General features: G+C 42.8%; 2 protein-coding genes across 11 annotated transcripts in view; one reads left to right on the top strand and one right to left on the bottom strand.

Moving 5' to 3' along the window:
* FAM210A (family with sequence similarity 210 member A) overlaps positions 1–1082 on the bottom strand; it is a 30312-nt gene extending 29230 nt beyond the window's left edge. For 3 of the 6 annotated variants that reach the window (XR_014229836.1, XM_082327499.1, XM_082327497.1), the window contains exon 1: positions 831–977. The gene's annotated coding sequence lies outside the window, so the exon portion shown is untranslated. The other 3 variants (XR_014229835.1, XM_082327500.1, XM_082327498.1) reach the window with 3 other exon arrangements.
* A 61-nt stretch (positions 1083–1143) lies between these two features.
* On the top strand, positions 1144–22797 carry RNMT (RNA guanine-7 methyltransferase). 5 transcript variants are annotated; one of them, XM_082327381.1, is made up of 11 exons: positions 1150–1223; positions 2125–2191; positions 2869–3145; positions 5466–5598; positions 7096–7218; positions 8499–8614; positions 10555–10736; positions 11344–11508; positions 12662–12779; positions 18140–18241; positions 22623–22797. In XM_082327381.1, the coding sequence occupies exons 3-11, from the start codon at positions 2885–2887 to the stop codon at positions 22761–22763; spliced, it is 1341 nt and encodes a 446-aa protein (XP_082183507.1). In that variant the 5' UTR covers positions 1150–1223; positions 2125–2191; positions 2869–2884; the 3' UTR covers positions 22764–22797. The 5 variants fall into 5 exon arrangements, with proteins under 5 accessions (XP_082183508.1, XP_082183507.1, XP_082183506.1 ...); XM_082327383.1 differs by lacking the exon at positions 1150–1223 and adding an exon at positions 20743–20776 and having other exon boundaries at positions 1565–2191; XM_082327382.1 differs by lacking the exon at positions 2125–2191 and having other exon boundaries at positions 1144–1223.
* Positions 22798–23882: the final 1085 nt, after the last annotated feature.

A 23882-nucleotide genomic window follows, 5' to 3' on the forward strand; every position in this document is an offset into this window, starting at 1 on the left:
CAACTTCTCAGTCTGACTCCCTAGATAACTCCCACAGTTAATCACCAGAAGCAGATTACTAATGAGAACCATAACTCTATGCAACTTTGCCAGAAGGGTTGCATCTCATTCAGCCAGCCACAGCCTCCTATGGACTCAGAGGCCTCCAAAGCTAGTGCCTACAAGATGCAAGAGAAAAAAGTGCTGAAAGCTCAAGATGAGCAAGAAAACATAATTTTACCAGTGAACAAGTAAGAAAAGCAAAAATCGTATTTCTCAGTTTTGATTCTCCTCCTGAGGGAAGCCAGCCCTTTACACATATTTGTCACGCACCACAAGCGAGTCACCAGAAACCGTGCAAAGCACTTATTAGACGAGAAAATATTTGCACAGCCACTTTAAGCAGCCTAAAAAGTCAAGACACGCGCAGGATCAGCTGTCTCCGGAGAGAAACACCCTCAGGAGCGCAACCTAACCACGGCCCTTTAACAGTACAGCTGTCAGCGGGTCGCAGCCGACTTTTCTCACGCCAGACAAAACGGCCCCGGAGTTTGCAAAAGAGAAAGCAGCCCGGAGGGCGGCACGGAGCTCCGAGCAGCCATTCGGCCCCGGCGCCTCTGAGCGGGCCGTCCCCCCGCAGCCACCGGCGGCCGCAGGTCAGTTAGCCCGATCCCCCGGGACCGCGATAGCAAGAGCAGCCGGGGGACCCTGCCCGCCGCCCGCAGGCCCCGCCGCTCCCCACCAGCCGCCACCGCCCCCCGCACGCCAGCGGAGCCCCGGGCGGCGCCCGCAGCCTCCTTCGCCCGCTCCCGGGCGGCCGCCCCCACCCCTCGGCCCCGCCAGGGGGGTACCTTGTGGCCGGGCCACCGCTCCTCCTCACCGGCCCCGAGCCATGGAGACGCACCGGGCGGCGGTTGAACCGACGGCCGCTGCCGCGCGCGCCGTTCCCGTCACCTCCCCCCGCCCGCCCCGCGCGCGCGGCAGGGCAACGTGCAGCAACGCCCGTCCCCACCATCACCTTGAGGCCCGGCGGGGCCCCACTGCGCAGGCGCGCACCCCACCCCGCCGCGCGGCCTTCTGGGGCGCGTAGTCCTCTCCCCCGGCGGGCCGAGCCCGGCCGTGGAGCCCCGTCACGTTTTATGCGTGCGCAGTGCCGCGTCCCCCGGATGTGACGCCGCCACTCCTGCCGCCGCGCTGCGGGGGGGCGTCACTTCCGCAAACAGGATGGCGGAGCGCTGGGCCCGGTGAGTGTCGCGCGCCCTCCCGGGCGGCCCGGCGGCGGGGGCGCGAGGCGCGGGGACAGGCGGCGCGGGGCGGCGGCGGCGGCGCGGGGCGACGTGGGGGGTGCGGGGCGCGCCCCGCCGCGCGCGGGAGGCGGGCCCCGGGCCCTCGGCCTCGCGGGCAGCCGAGGTGGGCGGGGCCGAGGGGGGGCGGGGCGCGCGGGAGGCTCCGCCGCGCCACCAAGCGTCGCCAATCGGCTGCGGCCGTGCCGGGGCCCCTGGGTGGCGCCGCGGCGGCGCGCGCTGTGTCCGTCGTTGCGGTGGGCCGGGCCTCGGCCCGCTCCGGGGTCCCTGGGAAACCGCCCGGGCGGCGGCGGCGGCCTGGCCGCGGGGCGCCCCGCCGGAGGCTGCGTGCCTGCCGGCGTCGGGGCGCGCTCCCTCCCGCTGCGCAGCCTCCCGTGACGCAGCTGAAAGTCGTCAGGGCCCAGGCCGTTAACGGGGCGGCGCTGCAGCGTCTGTCGCTTCTTTGCGCTGCCTGGGCCTCGAGCGCCGCCCCGCCCCGCCCCCCCTTCCCCAGGCGCTTCGAGCTCTCCGGGGGTCCTTCCGAAGGAGCTGCCCCCCGGGCACTTGGTTGCCATCGCTGGTTCTGAAATTCCGATCGCTTCTGAATTGAGGCCTTGAAGGCACCTGGTCAGCTGCTTGGAGCAGCCGAGCGACGATAAGAAAGGGTGTGCTGCTTCGGAAGCATGAGTTAGATGCTGTACCGTAGTGGAAAAGTTATTTCCATAAGTCATACTTTGAGGCCATCTGTTTTGAGGAAAGCCGCTCGGGGGTCTCTGTAGTGGCCCACTTAATGGATGTGTTTTGGCCCTCATTAGGAGGCTTAAGCCTGGATACAGTGGAGTGTGCATGTTTTTTGTTACAGACTGAAGTAGGCCACTGTTTTTAGAAAAGGAGTTGCCCGGGTATCCTCTCCTATGCTTGATTGAAAAGTAAGTCCCCTGCTTCCTGATGGTGGGGTAAAGAAGGCTGGGATGTGCTGGAGACGAAATGAGCTTTGTGGCAGTGATTTGCAGCTGTATAGGTGTTTGTGAAGTGGAGATACAGAAATGCAGTTACAGCTGAAGAAGCCTAGTGTTAGTGAAGCTTGAGGCATAGTGGATATTCTTGGCAAACTTAAATCCACAAGTGCTATGAAAATTTGCTCTTTAAAAGCACCTTGATTTTTTTGTTTGAGGGCACCCGTTTGAAAGCATATCATATTAAATAACAAATTTACTAATTTGAGGGACTCTGACAGCTTGCGTTTCTAAATGTAAAGTGATGTGCATGTTACTTTGTATGGGTAGGGGAAAAGGAAGATTACAGGCTCAACAGAGCTTTGCAGTTGAATCAATAAAGATAGCTAAGAGACTCAAACATGAAGAGTAAAGATTTATCTTAATTTGATCTTATTGTAATGAGAGTACTTTGAAATTCCACATATTTTGTTGTGCTATCTTTATTAAATAACCAGTCAAATTCAAAGTCTATATGTTGTCTAGGGCAAAGGCATGTTGGTTTTCTATAATGCCAGTATTATGATTGAAAGTCATGACCGTAACCACGAGTAAGTGAAATTCAACGCTGAAAATAGTTGGTGGGTTTTCTTTTTTTTTCCCCTCTACAGATTTCCATTCTGATCAATGGACAAGGGGACTAACCTGTCAGAAATGGCTGATATAACCAAGACAGAGGAACAGGAAGTAGAGAAGAGTTTGGATGAAGAAGTGGAGAAAACACCTCATACCTTAGAGGCAGATTCAGGTATTGGTTGGGAAGGCGATAGTTCAACTTCAGGTACAGCGCACCCCACTGAAAATGAAAAAGAAGTTGATAGTGTTAAGCAGGACAGCAGAGCAAAAAGGAAGAATTTAGATCCTGAAGATGAACCTCCGAAGAAAATAGTGAGTATCATTTATTTTGAGCTATGTTCACATCCTTGTTTTAAAGCCTTAGCTTAAGAAAAGGCTGAAAATATTTATGCTAAACGTATGTGAACCAGCATGAAACACCGCATATCAAAGTTTGTGGCTAGCTTCCTAGCAAAACAACAGGTGCAAAAGTTATGTTGGGTTTAATGGAAGAGAAAGAGGGCTAGTAATTAGAATGTTAAGAAAACTGATCTCAGCAAACGCTTAATCTAATTCTAAGACTATTGTTCCATCATCTATGTGGTAGCAATCTGGTAGTGTAGTGTAGGGTTTACAGGCATTGGTCCAGGTCCTGTATCTTGAATTGATGTGTTTTGTGTGTTGTTATCCAGTGCGTTAGTATAGTTATCTGTGCGTGGGAGATTCTTCCATAAGATAATTTTGTTCTTGAATTTCCTCAATACAGTATTGTATAATTTAGAAAACTCTACAAACTGTATCCTCTGTGATATAATTTCAGTGTGATTTGTTAGGAAAGTGAAGTACTGAAAGGTTTACAGATGCTGGGTTTTTTTTTTTGGTTTTTTTTTTTTTTTTTTTTTAAGACTGCCAGAGTAGCAGAAAATATTTGTCCTTTTAACCGGGAGGGTGAAAAGGGTAATGTTCTGTATGACACTCTCCTTTATTACGTATGAGCTTGTAGAAACTGATGCTGCAATATCCAGTCTAATTTTGACCTTTTGAGATATTTGAGTATAATTTCAAAATGTCTTTGACCTAATGTTTTGTTTCTCTGTTCAGAATTTTTCCAGGATGTTAATTTATGGCTAAGCAATCTGGTAAAATAAATGGTGCCCTTATTGTGGTAGAAACATTATTAACCTTTTCATCTTTTTAGTAAGGTAGTTCTGGAATAAGGTTTAGGTGGACAAGAAATAAATTGGTTTTGTGTAGCTTAAGGGTGTAGAGGGGTGATTGCATTGAGCACAGCTGCCAGCATCTGCATGTTATTGCTGATGGCTGTTTGCAACTGTGCTTGCAGCAGCTGAGATGCGTTAATGGATTGTATGAATATGTCCCCCACACTTGTCAAAGTCAGCCATTCTAGCTTACATCACCCTCAGTGACCATTCAGGGAGCCATCTGTGCTTACCCGAAAAAAAAAAAAAAAAAACCCTAGAAATGGTCAAAATATTTGTTAGTATCAGTCAGCTGAGTGTAGTAACAAACAGATGATGGGGTCATAGAGATTCCAGACAAGTATGTCTGTGTTCATTCTGAAGGTTACCAAAATTATATGAAACACTGAAGTATTCATGTAGTATATTCAAGTCAGTCAAACCTTCTTTTCTCTTGAGGAGCTGCTATTTGAATAATAAGATATCAGGATGTTGACTTTTGTAGTCAGCTATTGGGAATGCTTTTAATTGCTGTGTGAACTTGTACTGGCTGGGGCTTTGTGGCGTGTTTGTGGGTTTTAACTGAGAATCCTTAATTCTAGTTTATACTGTTATTTCAAACACTTTTGTGCCTCACAGAATTTGTGTTAGTTCTCCATGTTCTGTCACTTTGTATTTTATTTAGAATTTATTTTAAGTTCATGTATATCATTGAAGATTATTTTCAAGGTGAAGAAATGTTAGGAGCAGAATATCTGGATGTAGACTGCTTCTCTGTGCCACATGTGACAGAAATCTCTTGGAATATTTACAGTTAAGGCTAAAACAGAGATGTTTTTACAGCTTATTGTTAAGCATTAAATGGGATACGTTTTCAAGTCATTACTCTCATTCCTTACCATGCTCTGTTTAAAGCTCTGGCAGTGGGATCATCCACTTAGGGCTTTATGCGACATCAGCCAGTTGGCATTTTGGTTAAATTGCCAGTTTATACACTTCTGTTAGATGTAAACACTGAATTTCTGAAACAGGATTTTTGAAGAAGCTTAAAGTTCCTCAAGAAGGAACATCCTCTTCTTCAATCCCAGGCTTAAGGGGAATGAAACTGATTCTTTGAGAGTGGTGAGAGTATTAGAGAGCTGAAAGTTAAGTATTTCTGTGAAGGAGAGATGCTGTGCATCATCCGTCAGAAATTACTTGGATGAACTGAAAAGGGGATTAAATTTTTAAGGGAGTTGTCTCTGTGATAATTGAAGTACTGATGTCAGTACGAGGACAGATGTGGGAAATGTTTTTATATATGATAATGATATTATATTATAATGATAGTGCTCTTCATAGTATTACTTGTTTACTTTCTTAAATGCTCAAAGTGAACATGGGTCTTTTGATTAAATGAAAAGGTAATAAAAAGAAATCACTGCTTGAGTCTATTCCTTCCCTTGTTTCTGCAGCGTGAGATAGGCCATGGGCAAGCTGTAGCTGCGCATTATAATGAACTTCAAGAAGTTGGACTGGAAAAACGTAGCCAGTCTCGCATATTCTACCTCCGAAACTTTAATAATTGGACAAAGAGCGTCCTCATTGGTAAGCTTCCTTAATTGATTGCTTAGACTTTAATAAAACGTAACTAATTTTTGTATCAAAATGTAACTTTTTTTCTGCTTTCTGATGTTGATTATGGCACTTTGTCTCTTAATACATAGTAAAATTTTCAAGTGCAATAAAATATCTATGTTTTTATTTTGAATCTTTGTGATAGTGTTTTATATTGTTGGAGTGCCAAATACATGCTAAAGTTTTAAAGATCAACTGATCTGAAAAATAGAAAAACTTCATACTGGAAACTGTTCTTCATGACATTTTTAAAGAGAAAGGTACAGCTTTAAATCATAAAGAATCTATCTGTTCTTGTTAGATTGAGCTGGTCTTGTTATTTAAATGTATCTCAAATAATTTCCTAGCCATTTTCCCAAAGCAGTCTGTCCTTAGGTCTAGATTAAGCAATTCTGTAGGAAACTTGAACATGTAAATATTTTCTATATTACCCACAGCCAACGGTTTATAAAGATGAAAAACTCGAGGATGTAGTTCTTTAAGAATCAGCAGCTTTTTATAAAACGCCAAGTCTGCTATCCCATAAATTAATTCCAAAGTGAGGAAACAAAACCGTCAGGTATCTCCAAACAAAAAGAAGTACCAGCAGAGCACCACAGATTCCTGGAGAGGGATCCATGCCAGGAGATGTTGGCACCGTTTGTCTTAGCATGCTGCTTTTTGTTGTGTTGTATCAGAGCAGTTAGAAGCAATATTTCAGTTTATATAAAGACTTCTTTGGAGCCTGTGTTGAAGCCTTTCAATCATGATAAATTTCAGTAGTGTGGCATTACAGCAGTTGTATCCAAACATATTTGATATCTCTGACTGTGAAGAAAAGTTGCTAGCATGCTGATATGTTTTGCATAGTATGCCAACATCAGTCAGAGCAGAGATAATTGAGACAGAGTGGAGACAGAAGAGAAAATGAAATTGGTATATGTAGAGTAAAAAGACAGCAAACAAGTAGCTAATGTTATGGCAAGGCCTAGGAGAGTCACTGGAGAACATTATGCATTTTTGTAATGTGACTGCAAGGAAAAGTTGTGGCTGATGCATTTAATTGGCTTTTACTCTTTTGCAAAAGGCTTTCCCATACTTTCAAATAACATCTACCTTCATTATAATGGTAATGAAAGGGAACCCTGTTTACCCTCTCTCGCACGGGGTGGTTGTTTAGTGGCGTGCAGTTTTGCCTTTGTCTGCCAGGGAAACAGTTCAGAGCTCTGGTCACATTCCATGCAAAGCACATTAAGCACAGAAAATATTCATTATCTTCTCCATAGTTTTAAAAGTTTGTGGTTGCTTTCATCATGAGTGGTTTCTAGAAAAAGAGATTTAAGCCTGTAATGTTAAGAAGACTTAGAGGCAAAGTAAGTTCTGAGATGTTTTGAAATTCTCAAACCCTTTTGGTCCTTTAGGGATCTCTGTACAATACGAGAGAATTACAGAGACCTGTGTATGTGTTCTCTCTTTTTATTTTTCTAGGTGAATTTATAGACCGGGTACGACGGAAAAAGAGTGATATAACTGTTTTGGATCTAGGATGTGGCAAAGGTGGAGACTTACTGAAATGGAAAAAAGGCAGAATTAAAAAACTTGTCTGTACTGGTAAGAAGACGCAATAACTTTCCAGGAAAAGTACACCAGTGTTTTATGGGAAAAACAAGCACATCTCCAGTCTTTTATTATTTCCTTTTTTAGTAAGCCCAAGAATGCAACGATATACCTTCTGTCAAAAAGTCTTCGTTTGTCTTTTAACCTGAAGACATCAACTTGATTGCCAGCATAAATACACAAACCATTGATTTTCTGTTCAACTCATAAACAAAAACTACTATCAGTAAAGAAATGCACAATTACCACAGATTGTTTTAGGCAAAGTGTAACACTGGGGAGAAGACTGACGTTTTGTATTTTATGTATTTTCTCCCACATCTAATCTTTTGTAGTGTTTTTAACTGTTCTGAAAATATGCACATAAGAGTTACATTTAAAAAAATCAAACAAACCCTGCAGTGGTTTGACAAAAAATGGTCTGATTAAATAGTTTTTCATTTAAATAGTTTGCTTAGATGTTGGGGAGGAGATACCATCTTCTTTTCTCCCAAAAAGCATGCTAAGGAGAATCAGAGTAAGCATTGCTTAACTTCAAATTTAACGGATACAAAAATTTCATAAAATTCATTAGTGGGAATTATCCTGGGTATTCTACATTTTACAGTTCTTTCTTGCCATTCTTTTTCAGTTGGCAGTCTTCAAATAGAGTTAATGAATTTGCTTACAAAGTTCTTATGTAAATTTATTGCAAAATGCTAGTTTTAATATAATTCAGTGAAACTGTGTGTCTGAGAAAGGAACAGTCTTAAAAACAAAATTAAAAAAATTCCCATGATGCAATATATCAGCATATATCACAAATAATTGCATTTCAACATCTTGTATATTTGTAAGAAGATGAAGAGCTTTCAGTACTGTTGGAGAAACTCTGGGAGCTGAACTGTTTTAGCTAATGCATACCAGACACTTAATGCTAACAGCACTTAGTATCAATCACCTAGTACCCATCACTTGAAACTCTGGAGGCTTGCTTTGCACTTTTGAGGCTGGGAGCTTTCTAAAATCTTCACATTACAACTTTTGTCTAAAGTAAAGACTGACAATGAGGAAGTTATAGTCCCAAACACCTCCTGCAAATTAAATTCCTTCTCTACAAATTGGAAATAAAAGTGTTTGTTCCCATCAAAGTGTAACTAAAGATCAGCTTTTATCCCTGCTGTGATGGATCTGCTGTGTTCCAGTAATTGTTCCAGTTTTCTTGTCTGGGGAGTAGTTTACACACTTCTTTTTTTTTTAATTTTTATTTTTTTTCTTGATTTTTCTCTCTCTAGATATTGCTGACATTTCTGTGCAACAGTGCAGGCAGCGATATGAAGACATGAAAGCCCGATGTCGTTATAATGAACATATTTTTGATGCAGAATTTATACAAGCAGATAGTACCAAGGTACAGTTCCTATGCTTTATAATATTTTGGAGATTTGACATTCCTGTGTTAAGCAAGTATGGGAAGTGATGCTAGTGCCATAATATTTAGGGCACGTATATTTTTAAGATCAGATTGTTGTACGATCAGGAGAAGCAACCGTACAAGTTACTGAGACGTAGTTAAATGTGTTTCATTGCTGTTTTACAGTGTAACATTCTTGAAGCCTTAATGTCTTTTTCAGATAATAAATCTGGTGCTTTCAGTTTCTTTCACTTGACAAGGGGAAGGGAATGACTACATACTTCTGGAGTTCTGAGAGCCAGCATGTGATGTCAGAAGCTACTTTGGTGAATGTGTTTTTTATTCTGGAATGAATAAAGGACATTTTCTGATTTGACTTATACATTCTGCTTATCCCAGTCCTTTTTTTTCTAGCAGCTTTTTAATTACTATAATACATATCTTCAAAACTTGCGTGACAGAGCAGATTTCTTAGACTGTCTGGAGGCAATACCGAATACCGCTGAGGCTTAAGAGACAGTCTTGTAAGCAGCACTGCTTTTGCTCCCTAGAAATGCAGGCTGAGTGTGCCCTGCTGATGCAGGCGGAGGGACAGAGCCTACCTGGTTCCAGCATATCTGTGAAAAGGCTGAAATTGTTCTTCCTAGCCTTACAGGAAGGATTGCTGGCTTGAATTCTTGGTTGCCTCTCCTTCTTCTGAGGAGTACAGTCTGTTGCAGGTTCCAGGTCATTTCTCTCGGCTCAAAATTACGGTCAGGGGAGAGAGAGGAGAGAGCCTTGGCCAGGAGAAAAAGGGATATTTTCACGTTGCTATTATAGCTCAGTCTGACATGCACATGTATTTTCTGTTGCACGCTCTGTTCTGTCTGTCCATGGACACAAAAGTTCATCTCTCTGACCTGGTATGTCTGTGTTGTATGTAATGCAAAATCTCCTTCTCACAGCTCTGCCCACCCTTGTTTCTCAGTTTCCCATATCTCTCTTTCTCAAAATGCAGATAGGGAGTAAATGAACAGATAAAATTGCTATGGGTGAAGCGTCCGTTTTTGCCTTGCCACATACAGAACGTTGACAGTATGTGGCATGAGCTGGTAGACACTGAGAGTGAGTGGGTGGATGGGAAGTCTGGGAGAGAACAGAAATTTGGGTAGAACTGTTAAGTACGAAATATTTTAAGTACGGAATGCATATCATGGGCCTTGGGAAGAACCTGTGTGCTCCTGTGTTTATGGTGGCTTACTAGTATTGTATAAAAGAAGCCTGATCAAAAAAATTTAGAGAGCTGCTGAGTACAGGGTCAAACTGTGGCAAACTTTAACCTGACAAATTTCAAGGGCTCCAAGTTCTTCAGAGTTCGTGGTTACTTGGTCTGGAGTGGGGAGGAGTATGTTGGTATACCTGTCTGTACGTGTGTGAGAATACAGACAAATACAACTTGGTGGGCAGGCAATTTGTTGTATTTAAAACAATACCTCCTCGTCTCAATTATATGTTTAATGGGTCAGTTCTCATTATAGACACTTAGTGAACTGAAAATTCATTTTATTATAATAATTGTTCCCAGCTAAACAGTGACCAGTTATGAACCCTCAGCAGTAAAACATCTCTGGAAACTATTAGGTAACTAACCTTAGGTTTTGGCCTTTCAGGTGTAGTGGTATTACTTGACAACATGAACAGAATTTGAGGACATGATAACTTTGAAATGTGTACGTGTATTCTTGTTGTTCCCAAATGTTACGTATGGTTTTCTGTGTAGCAGAGGACTTACTCTTACCTGTTTCATCTTGTTCTTGTTGAGCTTGTGAAGGAGTGGGGGCTGAAAGGAAAAACTTCAAAGAATTATGGAAGTAGTGTATTTTGTTGGAAGATTTAAGTGAATCGTGCTTGTTTCTGTAGCTTTTGTTACAATTTTGTTTCTTTTTAATCTATTTCAGGATCTCTTGTCTTCCAAATACAATGATCCAGATACGCGCTTTGACATTTGCAGCTGTCAATTTGTTTACCATTACTCATTTGAGACATATGAGCAGGCTGACATGATGCTTAAAAATGCTTGTGGGAACCTCTCTCCTGGAGGGTATTTCATTGGCACAACTCCAAATAGCTTTGAACTGGTGTAAGTACTTTTATATTCTATTAGTCTTTCAAAAGTCTGTGAAGCGTCGTTAAGTGATAGTTGTTCTTACCATGCTCTGGTATGTTTGAGCAAACAAAAGCAAGTTTTTTGCAACAATTTTGGATTCTAGTCAGGAAAATGTCACTTGTGAACTTGACTCAAACAGGGAAATCTGTACCAATCCTTGTCTCTTGCACCCATGGCTCTTCTGGTATAGAGTATACATCTTCATACGTAAACCCTCTGTAGCGACTTAAATAGTGGCAAAGTAGCCACAGCCTGGGGAATAACTGTCAGGGTTTTGCTGTGGTTGTTCCAAGAAGCCTGACTTGTCCATGTAGACAGTGTCTGGGCTAAAGGTTAATTTTCTAGGTCCATTTAGTCCTTGGTATGTTCTATAGGAATGATAAGCTGTTACAACCTAGCATGCTGCTTCATTTCACTGTTTCATTGCCTTATTAGATAAGGGAGGTGGGAAACTACAGAGATCACTGAATGCTGTAGTACTGGGAGAAACACTTTCAGGCCTCTTATGCGTAGTTTTCTCTGCTTGTTAAATTAAAGGTTTTACTGGTCAATTAATGTTTGTTTATATCTCATTTTATAGAAAGCGACTTGAAGCTTCAGAAACAAATTCATTTGGGAATGAGGTGTATAATGTAAAATTTGAAAAGAAGGGAGAATATCCCTTGTTTGGCTGCAAGTATGATTTCCACTTGGAAGAAGTGGTTGATGTCCCTGAGTTCTTGGTTTACTTTCCATTACTGGAAGAGTAAGTTGAGTTTTGAATTCATTATATAGCGAAAGCTGTGAAACATAATAAGCATTTGTTTAGCATGTGTGTCATTGCATAATACTTGCAGAAAATTGTATTTTGGCTTTCTTATTATATTTTTCAGTTCTTCATTTTTTGTTGTTGCTCCAAATGAAGAGGTTTCTTGCATTTCCATCCACAACTGTAATCTGTCCGTTGCACTCAGCTGAAGGTGCTCTGGTCAGAAGCTGTGAAGACTTAAACTAGGTCTCACACGAGAGTGTCTCTAGCTGATATGTTGGATCTGTCAGCAAACCTTTAGTGCTGTCAACTTTTTCTTCTTTAATCTTGACTCTTTGGGGGGTTTCATTCTACCTTTCTTTAGTTCTTCAGCAAGCTTTCTTCTATATCCTCTTCATCATGGTGCCTCTTTCTTGTCTTCTCCAACTTTCTTTGGATGTTCATAGGATTTTTCCTATGACTTATTTTTTCTTCCTCTAAATTTTCTTAATCTGTGAGCATACATTTTGCTGTTACCTCTGTGTGAATTCAGATTTGCCTTTCACAGCCTGTCTCCTGAGGTACAGACAAGTGTTTCCATGTTGGGGTTTTTCCTGCCACTCAAGCTCAGTGTGGTTGTTAAACAATATTAAGCTTTCCCTTCAAACCCATATATTTTCACACACTTCATTTGTAGTTCTCTATGAAAAACACCACCATCTGTCACTGACACCTGTACCTTCAGCGTTGTATGACCACAGTGTTTACCTATAATTGAGATGTAAGGCACTAATCTAGTAGAAAGACGTTCTCTAAATATATCTGTAATGTCTGAGATGACAGGGTGATGATACTACAGGGAAAACAGCATAGTCTATCTGTAAGTTCAAATGGAACTTACTTCTGTGCGTTGGGAGAAGAGACATTTTGCTATTCAAATGTTTGTAAATTACTTCTGTGTAGATTTTTGTTGTCCTAATTAAAAAGTACAGTTTGTGGTGGTAGTGCAGTTTTTTTCATCTAAATGTTTTTTTTTTTTTTTAAATGAATTCTAGAAAGAATGTAATCCTAGTGAGTACCATCAGATGTCACTGTGGCTTAAAATTGTTCCTTTGAAAATAAAGCTATAATAATTTTGTGGCTTCCCTAATTATGCTTATTATTTTGACAGAATGGCGAAGAAGCATGGTATGAAATTAGTCTACAAAATGACGTTTCGGGAATTCTATGAAGAAAAAATCAAGAACGAGGAGCATAAAATGCTGTTAAGGAGAATGCAGGCCTTGGAGGTAAATATGAAATTAACTTGTTTCATTTAAATAGCATTTTACATCTTGTTAATTATTGTACAATAATTGAAATTCCTGTTGTGAACATTGTGCAATTAATTAAGGGCTACCAATAGAAGAACTAAACTCCTGTGGCTGAAAGTGCAACTGTGGTGGGTTGACCTTGATTGGCTGCCAGACACCCACCAACCTGCTCTCTCATTCCCTCTTCCCAAAAGTATGAGGGGAGAAAATAACAAAAAAACCTTGTGGGTCAAGACAGGGAGATTGCTTAGCAATTACTGTCACGGGCAAAACAGACTGAACTTGGAGAAGATTAATTTATTACCAAAACAAAAAGAGTAGGATGGTGAGAAACAAAGACAAACCTAAAAACACCTTTGCCCCACCCACCGCTTGTTCCCAGGCTCAACTTCATTCCTTCACTCCTGACCTTTCTGCCTCCTCTCCCTGCCCAGCAGCGCAGGGGGACAGGGAATGGGGGTAGTGGTCAGTCCATAAGATTTTGTCTCTGCCACTCCTTCCTCCTCACACTTTTCCCCTGCTCCAGCATGGGTTCCTCCCATGGGATACAGTCCTTCAGGAACAGACTGCTTCAGCATGGGTTGGTTCCTCACGGGGTTGCAGCTCCTGCCAGAAAACCTGATCCTGGTTGGGCTCCTCTTCACGGGCCACAGCTCCTGCCAGGAGCTTGCTCCTGTGTGGGCTCCCCACAGCCTGCAGCTTCCTTCAGGGCATGTCCACCTGCTGCAGTGTGGATATCTGCTCCACTGTTAACCCCCATGGGCTGCAGGGGGACAGCCTGCCTCACCATGGTCTTCACCGTGGGCTGCAGGGGGGGTCTCTTCTCCAGTGCCTGGAGCACCTCCTTCCTCTCCTTCTTCTCTGGCCTTGGTGTCTGCAGGGTAGTTTCACATTTTTCCTCACTTCTTTCTCACAGCTGTTGTGCAGGTTTTTTTTTCTTTCTTAAATATGCTTTCCCAGAGGCACCCCACTCGCGGCTCAGGGTCTCAGCTATGTCCTGCAGCGGCTCCTTTGGAGCTGGTGGAACGGTCTGTGTCTGGGACAGCCCCGGCCCCGGCCTTTCCTCACGGAGGCCAACTCTGCAGCCCCCTGCTGCCATCACCTGGGCACCAGCACCCAATAGAGTGATTTAGTTTTGCAGGTAAAATTTAAATTTTGAGGCAAGTTTTTGTTTTTATTAAGTAGTATGCAGAAGCACAAGAATCATGCCTGGTGTCAGATAGTGGTAACTGTAATCCATTTCTTCCTCAGCAAAGAGAGACTGAAAGCTGGATCTTTGTGCAAGGAATATTGATTGAAAAGACAGAAAGTAATCTTTGTAGGAATAAAAGGACAGGGTGTGTTTGTCGAAGAAAATGGTACTTAACTGTAACTGAGCTTGCGTTTTTGCCCAACATTTTTGCTTTTTTATGCTCAAGCTCTTATCCTGGATGACTTTAGGAGCTTCAGAGGAGCCATCTCTGAGGCTTTGGTTTTACTCACAGTTCTCTGTGCTTCCTTCCTTCCTCAAACAGTAGAATTTTTCATCAGAAAACTATCAAGTCAAGTATCTGGTCACTTATTAAACTGAGTCACATGGGCTGAAGTGGACTTGACTGTCCTTGTTACTCTGAAAGGGACGGTGCTTTGTATGGGCTCATATTGCCACGTAGCATGGTGACGCAACCTTTGACATACCAGCTTCGTTCTCAGTCGCTGAGGCAAGCAGCTCCGGTGCTGGCATGATCAGCAGTGGAGTGCTCCAGCACAGTGCACAGAGGGGTTTCCCAAACTGAGCGAACCTCAGGGAGAGCTGGGAGAGCCGCCAGGAGCCCGCAGCTCGCATGGCAGCGGCTTATAAGACCTGGGCAGGGTTAGGAGCAATGGCAGCCAAGCCCCCCCCCCCCAAGTATAAAAGAAGCCCTTAGGGAGCGCTAGTGACCAGGAGCGCCACAAACAGGGCGTGGTGTGGCGGTTTGGGTGGCAGAAGGGCATGCAGGAAGGGCACTGAAGCTCTGCCAGCTCGACTAGGGAGCAATGGTATCCACCCAGCAGAAAGCCATGGCCTCAGTAAGCTCTGCACCTGCCATGACGGACACAGCCTCCCAGACAGAGCTCCGCTGGGAATACGCTGCCACCCAGGTGTCAAGCTGTAAGGTGTGCCCTACTCGCAGCGAGCACGCCTGTGGGAGGTGCGCCCAGGTAGAGGAACTCCTCCACTTAGTGACACAGCTCTGGGAGGAGGTGAGTAGGTTGAGGAGTATCAGGGAGTGCAAGAGAGAGAGAGACTACAGGAATTACACCCTACCTTCCCTGAGACAGGCCCAACAGGCAGACGGGATGCATGATGCGGAGGATTCCCTATCCTCTCTCCGCCTGGCTGAACACAGTGACTTAACGGGTAGGGGGCAATGGTGACAAGTTCCTGCCCAGCTCAGCAGGCGCATCTCCTCTGTGACTGCCCCACCTTCTCAGGTGCCCTTGCATAACAGGTATGAGGCTCTGCAAGTGGAACCGAACAATAACAAGGATGATGGTTCATCTAGCTTGGAGGTGTTGCAGAGGTTAAGTTGGCCTATGATTTGTGTCAAAACTGCTTCCATAAAGAAAAAAAGACGGGTCATTGTCATAGGAGACTCCCCCCTGAAGGGAACAAAAGGCCCAGTACGCAGACTGGACCCACTTCTTAGGGAAGTCTGCTGCCTTCCTGGGGCCCAGGTTAAAGATGTGAAGAAAACACTTCCTACCCTGGTACGGCCCTCAGATAACTATCCGTTATTGATTTTTACGGTAGGCACCAATGGAAGTTGCAACAAGAAGTCTGAGAGCAATCGAGAGACTTCAGGGCCTTAGGACGACTGGTTAAGGGATCAGGAGCACGAGTAGCATTCTCCTCTATCCTTCCAGTTGCAGGGAATGATGAGGGAAGACACAGGAAGAGCCAGCAGATCGATACCTCGCTCCAAGCCTGGTGCCACCAGCAGAATTTTGGGGTTTTTGATCGTGGGTCAGTTTACATGACACCAGGCCTGCTGGTGACAGATGGAGTACACCTATCTCAAAGCAGGGAAAAGGATCTTTGCACAGGAGTTGGCAGGGCTCATTGAAAGAGCTTTAAACTAGATTTGAAGGGGGAAAGGGATAAAACCAGGCTCACTAGAGATAAGCCTGGGGCAGCACACTAGTGTTTCAGGGACAGTGTGCTAGCAAGGTCCTTTGGTCTGCCATCTCAGTGGAGGTAGGGGATGGAGATCCATGCGGCAGCAGAGATGCAAGGGTTATGGATGTGTTAGCAACCATGGAAGCGCCTGAGAATGGTCATGTAGGAATTAGGGCTTCTTCCCCCAAAAAGGTGATGGGATCAGTAGCCCAACTGAAGTGCATCTACACCAATGCATGCAGCATAGGCAACAAACAGGAGGAGCTGGAAGCCATTGTGCAGCACGAAAACTGACATAGTTGCCATCACAGAAACATGGTGGGGTGACTCGCACAGCTGGAGTGCTGCAATGGATGGCTAGAAACTCTTCAGAAGGGACAGGCAAGGAAGGCAAGGTGGTGGGGTAGCCCTGTACGTTAGGGAGTGTTTTGATTGTCTAGAGCTTGATGATGGTGATGATAGGGTTGAGTGCTTATGGGTAAGAATGAGGGGGAAGGCCAACAAGGCAGATGTCATGGTGGGAGTCTGGTATAGACCACCCAACCAGGATGAAGAGGCAGACAAAGTATTCTATAAGTAGCTGGGAGAAGTCTCACGATCTCTAGCCCTTGTTCTCCTGGGGGACTTCAACTTACCAGATGCGTGCTGGAAACAGAATACAGTGGAGAGGAAACAGTCTAGGAGGTTCCTGGAGTGTGTGGAAGATAACTTCCTGACACAGCTGGTGAGGGAGCCAACTAGGGAAGGTGTCCTGCTGGACCTGTTGTTTGTGAACAGAGGAGGCCTGGTGGGTGATGTGATGGTTGGAGGCCGTTTTGGGCATAGCAATCACGAAATGATGAGAGTTTTCGATTCTTGGAGAAGTAAGGTGCGGGTCAGCAGAACTGCCACCTTGGACTTGTGGAGGGCAGACTTTGGCCTGTTTAGGAGACTGGTTGGCAGAGTCCCTTGGGAGGCAGTCCTGAAGGGCAAAGGAGTCCAGGAAGGCTGGACATTCTTCAAGAAGGAAATCTTAAAGGCACAGGAGCAGGCTGTGCCCATGTGCCGAAAGATGAGCTGGCGGGGAAGAAGACCGGCCTGGCTGAACAGAGAGCTTTGGCTGGAAGACAGGGACAAGGAGCAGAATGAAGCCTCCGTAATTCAAGGGGAAATGGTTAGCGACCTGCTGCACCACTTAGACACACACAAGTCTATGGGGCTGGATGGGATCCACCCAAGGGTACTGAGGGAGCTGGCGGAAGTGTTCACCAAGCCACTTTCCATTGTCTATCGGCAGTCCTGGCTAACCAGGGCAGGGTCCCAGTTGACTGGAGGTTAGCAAATGTGATGCCCATCTACAAGAAGGGCTGGAAGGAGGATCCCGAGAACTACAGGCCTGTCAGTCTGACCTTGGTGCCGGGGAAGGTTATGGAGCAGATCATCCTGAGTGCCATCACGTGGCACATACGGGACAACCAGGTGATCAGGCCTAGTCAGCATGGGTTTAGGAAAGGCAAGTCCTGCTTGACTAACCTGATCTCCTTCTATGACAAGGTGACCCGCTTAGTGGATGAGGGGAAGGCTGTGGATGTTGTCTACTTGGACTTTAGTAAGGCCTTTGACACTGTTTCCCACAGCATTCTCCTGGAGAACCTGGCTGCTCATGGCTTGGACGGGCATACTCTTTGCTGGGTGAAAAACTGGCTGGATGGCCAGGCCCAAAGAGTTGTGGTGAATGGAGTTAAATCCGGTTGGTGGCTGGTGACAAGTGCTATTCCTCAGGGCTCAGTGTTGGGGCCAGTTCTGTTTAGTATCTTTCTCAACGATCTGGATGAAGGGATTGAGTGCACCCTCAGTAAGTCTGCAGATGACACCAAGTTGGGTGGAAGTGTTGATCTGCTGGAGGGTGGGAAGGCCCTACAGAGGGATCTGGACAGGCTGGATCGATGGGCCGAGGCATAGTTATTCCGTTTCCCCTGTTCTGGAGACATAAGGATAAAAGTTAATTTCTAAATCCTGGGTGACGGATTTTCTGGGAAATAGGGAATAACAGACATGATCTTATAGGTGCTTTAAAGGAGGGATCTAAATTTAAGATCCTCTTAATTATTACTAACCTCTGTTCTAGGCTATGTTGTGGCAAACCCATGACTGATGTGATTAATGTATCTTACTATGCAATTAATATTTTTTCTTATTTTTTTCCTACGTTCTCCAGCCATATTCTACATTTGGTGATTCCAGGCTTGTTTCTGATAAACCTGATGATTATGAGCATGCAAAAGAGTTCATCAAAGATGGCAAGGCGAAGTTACCATTGGTAAGTTCCCTCTTACTTCACTAGAGCAAATGGTGTCTAAAATTGAGGTCCTGATCTTTTGGACATGTGCTGCCTTCTTCATTTCAACTGCAATGAAAGTGGTATGAATGTCTCTGCGCGTGTGAAAAATCATAGAGCTGCAGGGCTGAGGAGTTCATCTAATCTATACCCCATACTCAAAGAATCAAATTCACTTAATTTGGTAGCTATTAAGAAATTTGTAACAATGTAAAGGGAAAGGATATTTTGCCATCTTCCTTGGCAGCTGTTCTAACATAACTCTTCTTAATTTGAAGAATTTTCTTATGTTTCTGGATCTTCACGCTACTGATTTAAAGCTTTAGTTTTCTTTTAATCCTCTGACAGGAGAGTTGAAAACTTTCTTCATAATACTGTATTTATTTGAAATGTTAAACATTGTTTTTCTGTTGTCTTTTTGGGCGAAGAAGATCCAGCTCACTTCTCAACTGATTTTATTGAAGTTCTGTAAATGCTATTTTTTTAAATCTGGTGTGCCTTCATTTTTTTTTTTTTAACAGAGCTCCTAGAATTAGACTAGTCCTATGTGCATAAAACTAAATCCATATGTTTCTGCCCTCAATTTTATTAAATATGATATTCTGTTCACATTCTGGAATGAAAAGAAACTTTCTTTGTGATTATCATAATCTTACTGTGTACAAAACTTAGTCTGCTATCCTGTCATATATTTTTCTGCATTTCTTCTGTTCTGGCAGCTTGATTTATGACTTTGGAAATAAAAGAATACTGAACCATCTTTAATGGAGGTCATATTAGATTTTAGATCAGTGGTCCAATTAAATATGTTTTTTCTGCTTCTAGTCCTGTCTTCTAATGCACATGCTAGCTTGCTGTCTTTTTCATGTTTTTGTAAAGGGTTTTTCTTTCTTCCATTGTCCTAGCAGTAAATGACAATGTTGGAGTTATCTGCAGCTGGCCCCCTCCCAGCCTTTCACTCTTCTCTATTGGTCTCAGAATTGCATGCATGATGGACAGGAGACGGCACAGCTGCTGTTCCCAGGAAGTGAGCAGGAGGATAAGCAATGTCTGCTGTCCTTTTTCCCCAGGAACTGCTGCCATTTGGCTATTGCCTCTCTGTCTGTAGCCAGGCTAGCTGTTCTGGGTAGCAGGTAGCTGCGTGTTTGCTTCTGCCTGTGCATTTGAGGAGTCAGGCTGGGTGGAAACCTTGCAAAGGTTTGGTTTAACCTAACTATTCATGCTGAATGGTTCCTGATAAGCAGTGCTGGCTCTTTCAGTCTGAACTTTAGGTCTTTTTTTATGTGTTGAGGCTCTTTGAAAAGAGAGAACTAAAATTGGAGACTAGTTTGAGTAAAGATTGTAGTTTTAGTAAAATCATATGCAGTTACTGATGGCATCGTATTTTGTAGTCATAGATATAGCATGAGGCTGGTCAGCTTGAAGATTTTGTGCTTGGATTTTTCTTTTTTTAATCATTGGTTTATCTACCGTTCATGTTCTGAATTCTTGAAGATGTATTCCTTTTACTGTATGTATAAAAATCCTACATCGAGAGGGAAAAGACACCTGCTCTCTGTATTTGAAATGTAAAAATTTTAAAAAGAAAAATGCTTCTTTTAAGAAATAAGCTTAAGAACATGAGAATGGTCAAGTCAGACCAAAGATGTCTTTTGCCAGATGCTGCGTCAGCTGGCAGAGAAGAAACCTGCTTGAAAAAGCCTTTTTTCACTAGCATTTTAAAAGATGAATCATTTGGTCAGGATTGGTCAGTGGGTAGCTTATGGGCTAAATCATGCCCCAAGTGAGGACTCACTGGAAGCGGATGGAATGGGCAGAGCAGAAAACTAGCTTGTTGTTGTTGTTACCTCATGCTTCTTAAATGGTAGCGTAAATGGCAGCAGCTTTTTACTTGTGCACTTGCCCTGCTTTCATCTGAAAGGCTGAGCTAGGAGTAGGTTTCCTAGGCTCCAAGGCAGGCTGTTTTTTCCACAATGTGTGAGCTGGGTTGGGAGTTAGTCTCTTGCAAATAGAGTTTTTTGTGGGCTGCAGGGAGGTGTTAGGTGGAGGCAGGCAGTATTCCCGGGGAAGGTGGCAGCACCGTGATAGAGGGCCTCTTCTTGACTTCTGCACAAGTGTTGAGCATCTCGGGCTGGAGAGCAGCTTGAGCCAGGTCAAGTCACACTGATGTGTGGTAATGGACTCGGCGTTGTCTGCATTACAGAGGCATCCCGCCCAACAGACTGTTGGCCCATTCTCCTATACCTGTGTAATTTAGGTGTGTTCTGTTATCTGGGGTGTTCCAATTCCCTACTGTCCTAGTTATTGGAGTTATAAGTATCTGTTGTCTACAGTAAGGCTCTTCTAGTCCCTAAGTAGCCAGCCAGCGTGGGCGGTTAGAAGTTGGTCTGTGAAAGATTGATTATCCTGAGTTAAACTGGTGTGTTATTGTTTCCTCAATTTTTGTTGAAACTGTGTTTTTGGGTTTTTTTGTCCCCTTCTAGGGAACCTTGAGTAAATCTGAATGGGAAGCAACAAGTAAGTATGGTTTTGAAAACTCAGTGTTGACTGAATGACTGATATGGAAAGTGTGTAAAATAGCCTGTTGGTTATGGAAGAAAATCCAAATTTTAAATATAGGAAGATTTTATTATTTGTGTTATTCAAATGCCTATGTATAGATTGTGTAGTACACACATCTCAAGAAATTGGGAGGGAAGTGCATAAAATAGGTTGAAATTTTGCTTTATTTAAGTAGCTTCTAGCACACAAACTTTTGGGCTAAAATAGTTTGGGGAAGCCTTACTTAGGATGTATGAAAAGAGGATGCCAGTGTTAAAGGATTATTTTGCTAGTGTTAGGGGATTAAATACTACTGTTTGGTACACTTGGATATTATACTGTTACCAGTCAACTAGAAAACAAACTCCAGTTGGGACATACGTTCATCAAAAATAATACAAATCTGTTTTGGGAAGACAGGGATTGAAGCTTTACTCTTTGCCTGTAGTGATATATGTTTCAGGAAGAAGCAATTAAAGCGTGGATAGTGAGGAGGTATTTGAATGTTTTATAAAGGGAAGAGAAAAAAAGTCAGTGCCTCAGATACTGAAAAGGATACACTATTGTTAAATATGTTTTGAAATTTTGTGAGCATGTGCCATGGAAAACTTTTTAGTTTTAATAAAAGTTTAATAAAATTCAGATATAAGGGACTGGGAATTCTAAGGATAAAAATTAACTCTCAGAGAGATTATTACTAACTTCTGTGTAACTGCAGCCAACCAGCATTTGCATTTTTGCAGACCATTGTCCTGGTTGTGTTGATGGTTTAAAAACAAAAAATGCTGTTCAATTCACTAATGAAAAAATCTTTAGTTAAGGTATTTGCTTTCTTAAATTATTATCACTTTTTTAAAAGTATGACTCAGAAGGTAGACATTAATTCCAGCAATGTAAAAGTATTATGTAAACTCTTAATGTAATTGAGAGGGGCTTTTTATACCTTTAAAAGTTAGTGATGACTGTGTTTTCTGAGTAGTCTCTTTTCAGAGAGATTTGGAGTACAGAGCTTCTGATAGTTAAGGTGTAAGCACAGCTTGCTCGTTACGTGGAACTACAGTTTGCTTTATTGCTGAGGCTTGTCTTGAAAGATTTGCAATGTAGTTATGGCACCTCATCCATGAAAACAAAAGCTGAGTTCAAGTGGAAATCCATAAATGTTTAATTAGAGTCACAGTCTCAAGAAACTGGTTTAACTTAACGGTCTGGTATGAAGCATAAGAATTTCTGACATAGCTAGCATCGATTATATGCCAAATAAGTATTTCCTAAGGGTGCTGGTGTGGACTGTATGAGTATCCATTTCTAGAATCATACTGTTCTGGAGTTGAGAAAATGCCATCTAGCATTTGTAAATATTTCTTCTTTGTCTGTGATATTTATTGTTAATTATTAATAATTAATATTTAATATTAATAATAATTTCACCCCAATTACTGCATATATGAAGGAGTCTTTAAACTTAGTTGCATATGACTTTATGTACCAGTGAATGTTAATTATGTGTAAAATGGCATAGTAACTGATGAATTACATTCACATTTCAGTAATACCGCTAACTGAAGTTAGCGTTGCATTAACCATATCAACAGTATTTAAAGTATTTTGCTTTTGTGCATTCTTAGCTCTATTGTGAAAATATGTCTAAAACCATGCTGGAGTTGAATGCTGGAGTTACTCATTGGGAAACCATAGCAGTTTTTATAATTTCAGTAACCTGCTAACAGGTTGTTTGGGCAGAGTATCAACTTGTTTACATTTTGAAAAGTTAATCGAGTGGCAGAGGAAGCTGAAACTTTAAATACTTCATTTTCCTTTTTAGGTATTTACTTGGTATTTGCATTTGAGAAGCAACTGTGAAACTTCATGTACTGGATGCAGCAAGAAGAGATCATATTCATGTGCAAGTTGGAATGGTCAGAAATCCATTGTGGCAACTATTTTTTTATTTTTTATTTTTTAATTATCAGAAGTGTGCAGGACACTACCAAAAACTAGAGCAAGCTCATGATTCTGAGTTACATTGCCTGTCTGTGACAGCTGGACTTGTGTGTGTATATATAAGAAAGATTCTGAACCAGTCTTTTTAAGCATTTGTAAGCAATCTGCATGCTCTCAAAACTCATGTTTGAACTTGACACAACTTTATGTTAGAAACAAATATTTTATTAGTAGAACTATGTTTGTGATTACAAGCCTGACCCTGCACTTTCTGAAGTTGATGGGAAAATGACTGTTGACTTTGATGGTGCAGAATGAGGGCCTAAATATTGTACTGCAGAGCTCAGTTAATTAATTCATGAGATATATTCAGACATACAGGGTATATCTACATTGCATGCAGAGCTAAGTGGCAAATAATATCTGAGTCAGTTTGAGTACTTCTGTGCTGTGCTCAAGCCTGCAGTGTAAATCTACCTTAGTGGTATTCAAGGTGTAGTTTACATGGTTAAGTCCCATGATGTTCTTGTTTTTTGTGCTTGCTGATATGTAGTGTCACTTCATGGTGCTTTCAAGATTAAATGAGTTTGTTCTGTACAAAACTGCTCTGGAAGAACTGAATTTCTGAAGTTTTAAATCTTTATGTTGTTTTTCCAAATATGACTATGCGGTGATCAATAACAGCTGCTGAACTTAGATTAATGAACATTTTCTATTGTATTAAAGACTCTCCTGACTTTTTGGTAGTTTCAATGTCTCCTGAGACTTATTAGACAGATCTTAGGATGTGTTTCTTACTTGTTTCATAAAATTCCAAATGGGCTTGGCAGAAGTATGAGCTATTCGTGGTGATGGGGACCCCGTTGCAGTCGTTAAGGCATTAGGAACATGGTCATGTACTGGATCGTGAGCTAAAAGGGGAGCCTGTTATAATATTTGAGGATACTAGAAGTTCACTCTGGGAGAGGGGCTGTGTATGCGTGTATACACCCCGGTACTTGTGGATAACGACCCCCAAATTAGAGCCAAATATTTTGTTTGGGAATGAATTAATAGTCAGAACTGTGCCTAGCTACCATCTTAACTGTCCGTCAGTCTTTTAAAGCTGGCTTAGGGATTTCTGACATTTAGCCACCCACTG

Source organism: Platalea leucorodia (assembly GCF_965183815.1).
Source record: "Platalea leucorodia genome assembly, chromosome: 1".
Lineage (NCBI taxonomy): Eukaryota > Metazoa > Chordata > Aves > Pelecaniformes > Threskiornithidae > Platalea > Platalea leucorodia.

What these genes read in the sequence shown, in the direction of transcription:
- RNMT (XM_082327382.1), top strand. Translation starts at nt 2,885, where the DNA reads ATGGACAAGGGGACTAACCTGTCAGAAATGGCTGATATAACCAAGACA. An exon ending in TAAAAAACTTGTCTGTACTG is followed by an intron (nt 7,219 to 8,498) that starts GTAAGAAGACGC and finishes TTCTCTCTCTAG; the next exon opens with ATATTGCTGACATTTCTGTG. An exon ending in TACTTTCCATTACTGGAAGA is followed by an intron (nt 11,509 to 12,661) that starts GTAAGTTGAGTT and finishes TTATTTTGACAG; the next exon opens with AATGGCGAAGAAGCATGGTA.